This window comes from Corvus brachyrhynchos, unplaced genomic scaffold (assembly GCF_000691975.1).
Source record: "Corvus brachyrhynchos isolate BGI_N302 unplaced genomic scaffold, ASM69197v1 scaffold26, whole genome shotgun sequence".
NCBI lineage: Eukaryota > Metazoa > Chordata > Aves > Passeriformes > Corvidae > Corvus > Corvus brachyrhynchos.
In genome coordinates, this window is record NW_008239324.1 from 1851270 (window position 1) to 1863333 (window position 12064).

At 37.7% G+C, this 12064-nt stretch overlaps 1 protein-coding gene across 2 annotated transcripts in view; it reads right to left on the reverse strand.

Moving 5' to 3' along the window:
* Positions 1-12064, reverse strand: part of CDH13 (cadherin 13) — a 449314-nt gene that overhangs the window by 357912 nt on the left and 79338 nt on the right. For both annotated transcript variants that reach the window (XM_008638691.2, XM_017741000.1), the window contains exon 2: positions 2647-2758. In XM_008638691.2, coding sequence (XP_008636913.1) covers positions 2647-2758 — 112 coding nt within the window. The remainder of the gene's footprint in view (positions 1-2646; positions 2759-12064) is intronic.

Sequence of the window (12064 nt, forward strand, 5' to 3'; positions counted from 1 at the left end):
AAAAAAAAAAAGAGGAAGTGTTGAGGAATGGTTGGAGGATCAGGGACACGGGTCCCTGGAAGAGCTGACCATAACTCTGACCATGAATGAGATGCAAGAGCAAATAGATAAATAATAATTTAAAAGCCAGTTCAGCCTGAGCACAATGACAGAACAATTAATAGTAACCGAATACCAGTGAAACTAATAGGAAGGAGAATATGCACACACACCTGGACTTGTTATGGCCAGCTTATAAGTAGGCTTTAATAAAAATTGCTACAAATCAGAACAAGAAATAAGAGAAAATTCTGTACCCTCAGCATGGTCTTCTCTTCCTTCTTCCTGTCAGTAAATGTAAAATACAATTAACACTGCCATATGTAGAAGTAATAAATACATAAGAACCAGCCACAACCTATATTTAATTACCACAGAGATGCTAGCAATGAAACGTGCAGTAGGTTCTTGTTTAAATTGAAAAAGAAAAAAAGAAAAAGATGGTTTTATTGTACTTCAGAAAAGAATTAAGGATCTCCTTGGCTTATTGAGGACTACAAAAACAATCACTGCTATAGGCCTGGTTTGCATATTTGCTCTATTAATTTCCACAGCCCTGGTAAGCCTCGCATTGCAATGCAACTGCTAAATTACACTGCTCTTGGTAATGGGCATAAAAAGATGCAAGAGCATGCAAAGTGTATTCAAACAGACAATTAAAATTATCAATTCTGTTGACAGCTAAAATGAAGAAACTGTGCTGAGGTTTAATGCTGCTGCATGAAGGACACCCTGTTTACGGGTGATTGAATTAACCAGGATCACGCGTCGACAGTCTGCCTCTGTCCAACACTGCATATTAGGCCAATTTAGTGTCTGCTTATTAAAATAATTTAATTCCAGAGATTGTTCCCAGGCATTTCTGAGTCTCTTCATGCTCTTTCCTCCTCCTCACACTAATGATGGCATCTTAATTACTGTGGTCATTTTACACCACCCCAAGTGGCTGGGTCAGCGCAGAGCAATCCAGTCAATTTGGCTGAACCAACCCATCCTTGGGGTGATCCTCTCCACATCAGCAGGAGATCTGGCCAGACACACTACAGCCTCAAAGTTCTGAAGCAGACAAAGTATTCAAAGGTTGTTCTTATTAAACTTAACACTAATTTATCAATATTGCTTTTTTTAATAGGTCTTCAACTTTGCATGCTTATTAAATCTATTATATTCTAAGAGTTTCAACTTATAGCCATGTAGGAATAATGTGTTTGGCAACGCTAAAATAAGAAGTTCAGAGAAAACAAAATTTCCTAAAGAAATAAGAAGTCTGAAATCTCTTTTCTAAGCTGAACAACAATCTCACATCTCTGACTAGTACTACTACTCGTGATCTAAAGTTCCTGTGAAAAAGCAGCTCAGACTAAGCAACATACCAAATGCTGAGACTAAAAATGTTATCCTAGAGGTTTATTTTAGTACTTCCAAAGGCTGAATGACTTAAGTTTAAGAGAGTTATTTCAACACTTTGGCAACTAATTCTGACATTTCATTTTGAAAAGTTAGTGCTATTTTAAAGGGAATGTGCACGGATTACACCTTCATCCAAAGTGAAAATACATCAATATGTAGCAGTGATATCTGGGGGAACTGAGATGGGAAATGTGTGCATTTGGTGACTAATATTGGTTTGCATTTCTTGGTTCCACCAACCTACAGGATGTACCCCATTGTGGAATCCAAATATTGCACACAGGCACTAAGCACTGCTGCCAGGTGCTGGACACCCAGAAGAATTCCTGATTCAGCACCAGCAGCCAAGCACAACAAAGAAATCATTAATAATAAATATGTAAAAATGCACCACATGTAAAAAGGCAGGTGTGTTTGGAAGTTTTGAAAATGGCAGCACTTAAATCCTTTTCCAAGTCTTTAAAGACATTGGCCACTGCATGAGGCACCATTTTTGTTTGACAGTGCTGAAGTCTCAAGGTTCCAGAACTGAATGAACAATTTGTAACCCTGAAATAGTGGAATGAACTAACACCAGAACTGAAAACCAGTTCAATCTCCTTCAGTTTCATGCTTTGAGTATGTGGTGCCAGATTGGGTTTCATAATGTGACACTTGGTCAATGAAAATATACTGAATATTCCAGTTGTGTGACATTTTGCTGTCACTGATGATCCCAAATTTCTTCCAGCCTCTGAATTTCATGTAAAGACTTGGACTTGTGAATGGTCCTTTTGAAAAGGAAAGAGACCTCTTGGTCTTTGAAAGCTCTGAATGCTTTCAAAATACAAACTTCTAAATCTGATTTGCAGAAATAATTTAATAGAGATGTTGATAGGCAAGTCCTGATTTCCAAGCTCATAGGTAAGATTATAAAAAAAGAGTAAATTTAATTTTTAAAAAGTGTCTGATTCTATGTTTTCACAATATTCACACATCCCTAAATGATATATGTTGTATTTTGCCATTTCTAATACATGAAACTGGGTAAAGTCTGTAGAGACATGGGATTAGTGCAGGGGAACTCAGACTGAATCATGGCAATATCCAAAATCTTAGGTGCAAAACAAAAAAAGCTTTCTGATAAATGGCCGGAAGGAAATGAATATATAAACAATTTTGATTTTTGCACAATAGTAATATATGAAAATAACATACAGTTCAGAACCAGCTGGTCCTCTATGAATTCAAATGGCTTTTCTATATAAAAAACCTTCTGCTGGAATCCAGGGACACATTCTAAATCTTCTGCACATGCAAGCAGCAGAACCTGAGGGGAAAAAAAAAACAGAAATAGACTTTTAACATCCACTCCTTCATCCATCATGTTGGCTTCTGGGAACCATCATGGGTTTAGGCTCAGTGCTCATAAAACAAAACATTGGGTTTCATAGTCATAAAACAAAATATCCATCACATCACACTTCCCCTTCAAATTTTGCTAAACAATTTTTTATGTAAGGTTTTTACTTTTATATATATGAGCTGGCATTGAAATTACAAAATAGTAGCTTTCAAGGTGAAGTTCAGTTCAGAATATCAATAAAGAATGTTATTGGTCCGTAAAAACATAGGATGTAATGTTGCTCCTAAAAGTCACATGTATCACACCCAGCTGAATAAAGCTAGATTTAAATATACGTTTAAATTAAGCACATGCAAGTCGATTTGAATAATTGATAAATTAAGAACTGCAAATCTGTTTCAGGAAGTTGATCAACAAGTTAGAGAAGAAATTTTATATTCAAGGGTAAAGTCTCACATACAGAAGTTTCAGGTATAAAAGAAATCCTTTGCTAGAAAGTATAAACTATTGCTTTGCTTTTCTTTTCATTCCCTTTAAGCCACAGTTTGTCCGTTTTCCCTATAATCAAAAGCTTGTTTACGGCAAGGGAAGACTGAAAAAGAAATGTGTGCATCATAGTGGAGGTGGATCTGAAGGTTCCAGTTGAATACAAATTGTGTCACTGTTAGTACATGGTCACCCAAGTTCCGTGTCACCACAGGAACATCAAAGGAGAAAGCTTAAAAGCAAAATAAAATCATTTGGGAATAGATACAATTCTAATCTCGGTCTCTGAAGTGTTTTATCCCTGAATAGAGAAAACAACCTGAAGGGCTATTTTCCTTGGCAGCTGTTAAATGAGAGCGTGGAGGTAAGAATGGTCAAAAAAGAAGCAGCAAGCAAAAAGAAATTACTAAAAAGTTTAAAAGGTTAAAGAGAGAGGCAAGGTCAAGAGTAGGAAAAGCTAAATCATATTTTCCAACCCATATATGTGTAAGTGCATTTTCAGAAGTACTTTCTGCTTTAGAACATCTAAAGGTGTTTTACAAAACCTGACTTTCAGGTTGTGCACTGGCCACTCTGATCTCAAAGTTGTTATGGCCAATCTGCTGCTTGTCAGGCAGCCCATGCAAAGTCACATAGAGAAGGCAGATGTGGCAACCAAGAATGAAACTAACACAGGGGTTCTGAATGACGTTTGCTCCTAAATTCAAGGGGCTCTGCACAAACGGGCCTATTGACTCAAGACATCCTCAAAACATCCTCAACACACAACTACAGTTTTGCAAATAAAATTCTTCAGCTGTAAAGTGAAGACAATTTCTCCCCAATACCACACCAGTGAATGCTGAAGGCTCTTTTCTCCCTCACCAGCTCAGGTAAAAACTGCATTCACTACTCCCAACACACCGACAGCATCTCTCAGTCCCACCTCCACCCCTTTATCATCCAAGTCTGCTGATCCTGATCCTAAAGAGATGTCCTGCAATATTTTAGCATCTGCCTGTTTCCCTATTCCCCACCACTCACAGTCCATTTGCTAAAGCACAGTGATACATGATCTGCTCTCCCCCTTCTTGCATTCCCCACTCATTTTGAGTCTTGTGTGATCCCATTTACAAAATCCAAAGGCAGCAATGCCCCACCTGGTCTGCATTAGTTGTTCTTACGGAAACCAACTGCTGGATCATTTGTTTCATGTCACTGACAGTTGCTATAAAAGCTTGGCCAGAAGTGCCAGCAGACTGCAAGAAGCAGCTAGAATATTTCATGGCAATTATTCTGGTGGAAGGCAAACACAGCAGATGGACACTTTTTCCTTCCATCCTGACCCGCTCCACGTTGGTCCCTTGGAAGGATTAACCAAGAAAGAAGAGAAAGATTTAAAACAATACACCAAGAAAAGTGCAAAACACTTGACTACTATTAATTTATCATCACACTACTCCTGCCTTTCTTAAAAAGGTTTAAAGCCACAGCTCCCGATCCCTCCTTCTCTTATTGACATTGATATATTGATTTTCTTGGAGATTTTGGACTCTATAGGGGTTGAGAATTGGACATGTCCCCTTCAATATTCCAGTAGGAGACATCTGCAAGTGTGAACTGAGGTATTCAGAGCCTGCCCTGAAATTGTACATAAAGCTTGATTACTGATTGTTAAAAAACCTGCCTAATATGCATTTCAATGGGCATATGCACAGCAAGAAAGGCACACATGCATCTTCTGCACACATTTTCTGTGTACACAGGTGCAGGTTTAAAGTACCTGTCTTTCTGACTCAGTGTTCCTGAATGAATATGCATAAAAATGCAATCACAGTAGGAGAAAACCTCTTCCCATCTCAAGACGGAAGCAAGTTATGTAATGAGTCCCCACCAGAAAAACAGACCAAGCCATATATCCTGAAATTGATCTACAAACAGCTCTTGCCCTAAAGGATTAACACAGCAAGGAAGAGGCAAGTCATGTTCTGATCTCCCAGCTACCCGACTCTTAAAAGCTGGAACTCTTGTCTTACAGAGCTATAAATAAAAAGCCTCTTTGGACATCATCTATGGCAGTACTTAGAGAAGGGAAAATGTCTACTTTATCAGATTTGTGACAGTATAAGTTGACTTTGAAATCTGGGCAATCTAAATGGGTCATGAGTTAACTTCTGTAAGCCTGGTACAGAAGCCTCACATAATACAAATGCAGCAAATAGAAAATGACCTTTACTCCCTCTGAAATAATTACAAGACTCAAGCTTGGCCTTGATGTGAAATGGAACACTTTATTCCACTTGTGCAGTTCCAGGCACTTTCTTCTTCTCAACGTGTCAGACAAAATGTTAAATTTGTCATCACATGGACAGTTTTTAATTAATTGTCTTTTAAAAGGAAAATTATTCTTTTAATTTATTTTTCTCATGAAGAAACTTCTGTTGAACTAAATATCTATCTCATTAAAATAATTTCTGTTAAGGTTCTTCACATTGGGGACAGTAGTCTTTAAAACATCTTGAAAGAAAAAAAGCCAGGCAGATATATGTTTAAGGCAAAGAGACTTGTTCAAAGCAGAATATATTCTGAACTTAAGCACTACATAGATTTTGCAATTTTGGATATAATAAAAGGGTTTACAGGCTGATAGCTGTCTAAAGAAAGACTTCAGTTAAATACACCACAAATAATATTTAAATGTCATATGTGTAACTCCAAATATATAGGTATTGTTCAAATAGGTAAGTATTGTTCACACATCTAGTCAAGTGTAGACAATTAGTACAAAAGGATCCTTCACCTGTTACCAAGAAAAAAACCAAATTCCTGAACAAAAATTACAATTATGCAGCAAACAATTTGCTCACAAAAACCTAAAAGGGTAGAAGTCTGAAAAGCAGAGTCATGACTACTCAGACCTACAGATCCTATGTTCAACAACAAGCAAAATCAAAGTTTTTCATAACCTCCTGCTTTTCAGAAATGTACAGAGCAAAGACTCAGTTTTAATATTCTGACAATTTTTCTATCAGATTTTATTGCCAGTTGGTGTAAGGAAACGTCATAGTTCAGGTAACTCCTGTGATGGTTTGGCCACTGGGCTAGAACTGTACTCCTGGTGAGATATCAAGCCTAAAAAACACCTTTTTTTTAGTTAATAAACCAGCACACACATGCTGGTGACCTTTACTGACCTCAACATTTGCACTGAAAGCTGCTCACGTAGAATATGGTTGGAAAGCAAAAAAGGAGAGCAATTTTATACTGTACTGCAGAGGAAATTAACAAAGCCCCTGATGTTAAAGTACCTTGGGGTGTCATGACACCTCAAAAAAACAGGGTACTTCTACCTCCTCTTCTGGTGACTGAAAGTCATCTCAGAAAGGTCTTTCCAAAGAATTTCAGAATCTTTATGTTCTTTTCAACTTGCAGTTTCAGTTTGGTCACATGCTCACTCTGCAAATGAATTTTCTCACCTTTTGCTGTGTACACCCTCATATCTTCATTAGCCCTACCTTTAGGAGATCACCTAGCACAGAAACACAAGCTGCAGAATATTAATTGCATTCCACACACATTCTTATGGTGTGAAATTCATCCTTGTGTAAGGCTTTATTTAATTAGAAATGTTAATGGTGCAGACACCTGTGAACGCCATCTGCCCACACAGGAATTCTGCGCACAGCAAATGCAAACATCTCATTTCAGAGGGCAATATTCTGTAGGACCCCATTCTGCCTTTACTTCAGGGGAGTAATCTGAAATAAAAACAAACCAACACAGAACACAAGAAGGAGGAGCTAAAATTGAAATCACACTCGTTTTTACCAAGAGCAATCATTTCAAGGGTTCAGAAATTATGAATCACTTCCTGAGAAATGAGTTTTTGGTTCTGGTTGTTTTGAGTTTCTGGTAGGCTTGGTTTTTTTATCTTTTTAAGTATGGTTTTGGGGGTTCTTTTTTATTTGACTCATTTACTTGGAAGTGGGTATCGAAAATTTATGTTTCTCAGCTTTTCTATGGAAACATGAGAACTAGAAATTTGCTTTTTGCATATGAAAACTTTGGATTTTCATAAGAAATATGGTGATCCTTAGAGCTGAGAACGGAGAGAAAAAAGTAATCAGAATAATGAGAACTGCCAACACTGAATTAAATTGCACATGACAAAATATTTTTATCATGCAGATTGAGATCCTTGAATCTTAAAACCTTTTCCGTGTTCAGGTGCTGCAACACCAGACCCAGAAAAATGGATAGGGAGGAGGCCATCAGAGAAGGAAAACAAGTGATAAACAGCACAGAGTCACAGGGAGATGATGAAATTTGAAGTCTTCACTCTAGTTTTAAATGAGGGAGTTATTTAAATGAACAGAGGGATACTTAAAATATAGAGAGCGCTGCTCTAAGTAAGGTTCTGATTCTGCATTATGCAGACTCCAATTAGAGTGTCAGCAGGTCCTAAGGCAATTATTTCATCAAATCACACCCACAGACTGGACATGAAGTCTTCCATGTCTTCTGTGGTTTTTAATACCAACTGAAACAAAAAAAACCCTCAAAAGCCTGAATAAATTATCCTCTTATTGGCATAATTAACAAAGGTATTTTGTAAAGGTATTTTAACTTTACATAAAGGTATGTTGAATTATTTATCTCTGAATGTGACTAAATTAATTAAACACATCTCTTTCAAATTAATTTGATTTCTACGATTTGGGGCATTTTTTTATGCAATATTTTCATTTTGGAGGGAAATTTTCACTGTTTCAGGCTTTAACTGCTCTTCTTTTCATCAGGAAAGAAGTTTAAAAAAAAAAAAAAAGACTATGCACAATCTCTACAGTTCTACCTCTATATCTGATAGAGAATTCCAGTCATTTTTATAAGAAATGCTATTAAGATTTGGCACTAAGATTCTTCAAGGATGATAAATATCCTTTTAAAGGGCCTACCTATCCATTTACTGCACAACTCCATCCTAAAAGGGAAAGTCACACTTGGAGTACTGAAGAGTGGGCTATGAAAATGCAAATTAGAATGACTTTATTGGCTTAAATGAATTCAGTTCTCCTGTCACCGAAGCTGTGCGAGTGCGGTAGACATCCATTAGCTGGAAACAAAATGTGACAAACTCTTTTGTGAGACTATCTACCACAGGAACTTTCCTTTTATGAGCACTTTCCTTACGTACCTATGTTTATTATAAGAATTTTATCACACATTCAGTAAAAGGTGTGCATCTTCCACGGCACCGGGAATCTCGTTAAGTTATTCAAGAAGCGCTTTGCCAGCGGTAGTGTCAGAACAGGTAGTTTCAAACAGCCACTCGCCTTCTGAAATTGAGGATCTCTGGAAGAGGTACCATCATTTTCTTCAGAAATTATTTATTCATTTATTATTGCTCCCAGGCTCCATTCAGAGATCAAAGTGACCATGGAGACCAAACCATTCAGGGTGGAGAAGGATAATACGGGCAGTGCACTTGACAGCATTCCCGTTTCAAGTCAGAGTTGGGACAATCCTCTCTCCCCATTCACTTTTTCTGCTCTTCCAGTCCCATCTGCTCCCTGAGACCAGTCACCAGGTACCTCTGTGAAACCCAGTGCCCACAGGATGATAGCAGGAAAAATGGGGCCTGGTGTGAGACCCCCACAGTCTGCACCCCAACCTGGGGCGGCTGTCGCGAAACTGCACCCTAAAATAAGGTTTTTAATAAATTCTTACCAACATATTTTCCATGCTTCAGAACTTGAACTAGCTTGGATTTCCCTTGACTTGGGAACACAGGAAAATCTTGGGAACTCCAGGGAAGCCTTGGAGACTTTCCAAACCCATCTGGACACATTCCTGTGTCACCTGAACCAGGTGACCTGGCTGACAGGAGGGTTGGTCTGGATGATCTCTGGAAGTCCCTTCCAACCCCAACAGTCCTGTGATTCTGTAAAATCCTTAGACAGGAACCACCTCTGGTGTCACAAGCAGGCACAACATAAAGTCTGCTGGCCAGATCACTTGATCCCAATCATAAATAATGGCTACATTTCACAATTCCCAACCCTTATTCTGATGGTCATTTCATATCTTCCAGAATAAATTTGTTCACAGTCAACTTACAGCCATTTATTCCTGTACAAGTCTTGACTCATAACTTAATTAACCTTTGTCCTCTCTAAATCTTCGATTTATTAGGCTAGACAAACCAAGCTCTTTCCATCTCCTTCTATATGGATACATCCCTGTGGTCACCTCAGTAACGTTTTGTTGTGCTTGCTTAAGTTTCACCTGTGCAAAATATATAAAGAATTCCAGATAAATGTTCTCCAGGGTCTGGATATTTCCTTAAGACCAAAATATGTTGCCTAATGCTTCCTAAAATGCTACTTTTCCTTTTCACGGTCTTGACATGCTGGTGGCTCACAATCATTCTAAAATTGAGCAGCACACAAAGAGCTGAGAAATTTGACATCGATGGAGGTACGGCCGCCATTTACCAACAACAGTGTTAAGCACCTTCTGCAGACAGAGCCAGGATTAATCTTGAGGAGCTATAAATACAGATGCAAACCCTCATGCATTGCTAAATCTGTGCCCTTTCTGACCAGCTCTGCCCACGATCAGCAGAGATCTTCCAGCCCAGGAACCCAAGCTCAGCCTTCCCTCTCCATACAAATTCCTAGCTGAGGCCCAGGATCTGCCCATGCATGCAACAGAGCTCCCAGCTGAGAACGACTTATACCCACATGGCTCAGAGTGCAGGATCAACTTACTCTTTCAGCTATGTAGATGTATCTGAACATTGTTCAGATTTTTGTAATCCAGGGAATGGCTCTCATCCCACTTCATTAGGTATTTTGATAATTAATAACAGAGGCCAAAACATGTTACTTGCGCAAAAAGCAAGTAATATTTTAAATTACACAAGTATTTAACAAGTAAATAACTCCCCATGGTGATTAATAGCACCATTTAACGCATGAGACTTGAGCAAAAGGACGGGTTGGGCTCCAAGGTTATTTTTTTGTTTATTTTAGGCATTATGAAAGAAGCAATCATGTTTTGCTGAAACCCATACACCACCGGAATGAGATTACAACTGGTTAGTCTATTTAGAGAAGCTGCATAATAAATTCATTCTACAGGGCACAGAATAATGCAAATGAGCCATTCAATAGCACTCCTGTACCAGTGAAAGAGGCATAAAGAAGAAACATTGAAAGTCAGAGTTCTGGTTGTACTGCAAGGTGTGGAATTGCTGAAACCTAAACTGCCTTACAACAATAACCTGTTTGATGATCTGCTTATATAAAAGATTTCTGTTATTTATTGCCTAATGAAATAAACAGGTTGATCCTCTTTTCCAGTAGTAATGACTTCATGAAGCACTTAGACAAATGAAAATATGGATCTCTTGTTTTCTAAAAAGGAAAAAAAATTTAAAATAGTTTAAACATATTTATAACCCTTCACATGAAGTTACATGGGGCAAAGTCATTATTCCACATAGGAAAACACTGATGTGGCAAAAGCCACATAATTTAGAAAATAAATTAAAATCATATTTCTTACAGCAGATAGTGGGTTTTGGATAGGATGGCTGGAAAGTCTAAGGAACATGATACATGTTTAAATTCCCAGCAGTGTGATAGTTATCAAAAAGAAAAAGCAACCTTCCAGCTATTATTTTCCTCATATTCCACAAAGTTAGAGTCTACAGTAATTATTACTGCAGTACAAACTGAACTTGCTGTAACACTGAACATGTCTTTTGCACTGCTAAGCTAAAACTGAAAATGAGCTTGCTGAAAACAGTCTTTGAAAGTATAACATGGATTTGAGGATTAAACACAAGTGCACTTCTATCACCTTCAAACATTACACAAACAGGAGCCAACCCCCAGAACTCATGAAAGTATAAGGACAAGAGAAGAAGTCTGGTTTTCAACTTCAAATAACAATTTGTTGAACGTTTTCTGACCTTCTCCTAAACACTCACAAATGCAAGATTTTTTAAAAATTAATACTTTCAAGTAAAATCCCTTGATTGCAGCAAGGTTATTGGAGAAAGAACAAGTCTAACATCCAAAGACTCATAATAAAAGCTGAGAAATTTCTACAAGCAGCCCAACAGAACCATGTCTACCAATTTTGACGTGCTTTTATTTGACATCAACAGGAAGAGGACAATCTATTCTGTAAAACAAGCTATGGAAACCTTTTTTCACAAGTTATCTGCATGTTACATGGTTATTTTTTCTTTACAGCAAATAATACAGAGCAGTAACAGCATGATAGTATTAAAATAAATACTTGTGAAGACTGGCTTCCTTATGGATTTCTGTTTAAAACCAAGCTCAGAGGTGGACTCTTAGCAAGGACAGGGCCTGGGAATCACCTTAATCTTTTTTCAGTGGGTTAACATGTTTTCTATCTTCTCATCTGTTTCTCATTTTCACAAAAATCCTGTGAGCTGAACTTAGAAATCTTCTCCAGTGCTGGTTTTTAAGTGACTTTACTTTCTTTTCTTAAAGAGCAGTAACTGTACCTTAGTAGTAGCAGAGTAGTAACCATTCATTTTACATCACCGCTCGTTTTACCAGTCCAGACCTTATGTATTTATCTACTTACAGTCAGACCTTATGTAATACTACAACAATTAGTAGTCCTCAAGCTCTTGGAATCATCTAGAAATAAATACAAAAGGATTTTTTAAAAAAGACCCAGGTCTTTTTGGCTGTGTCAGCTGCTCGTTGAGGAGTACTTTAAATGAATTGCAAAAACACAGTCAAAAATTACAAAGAACTT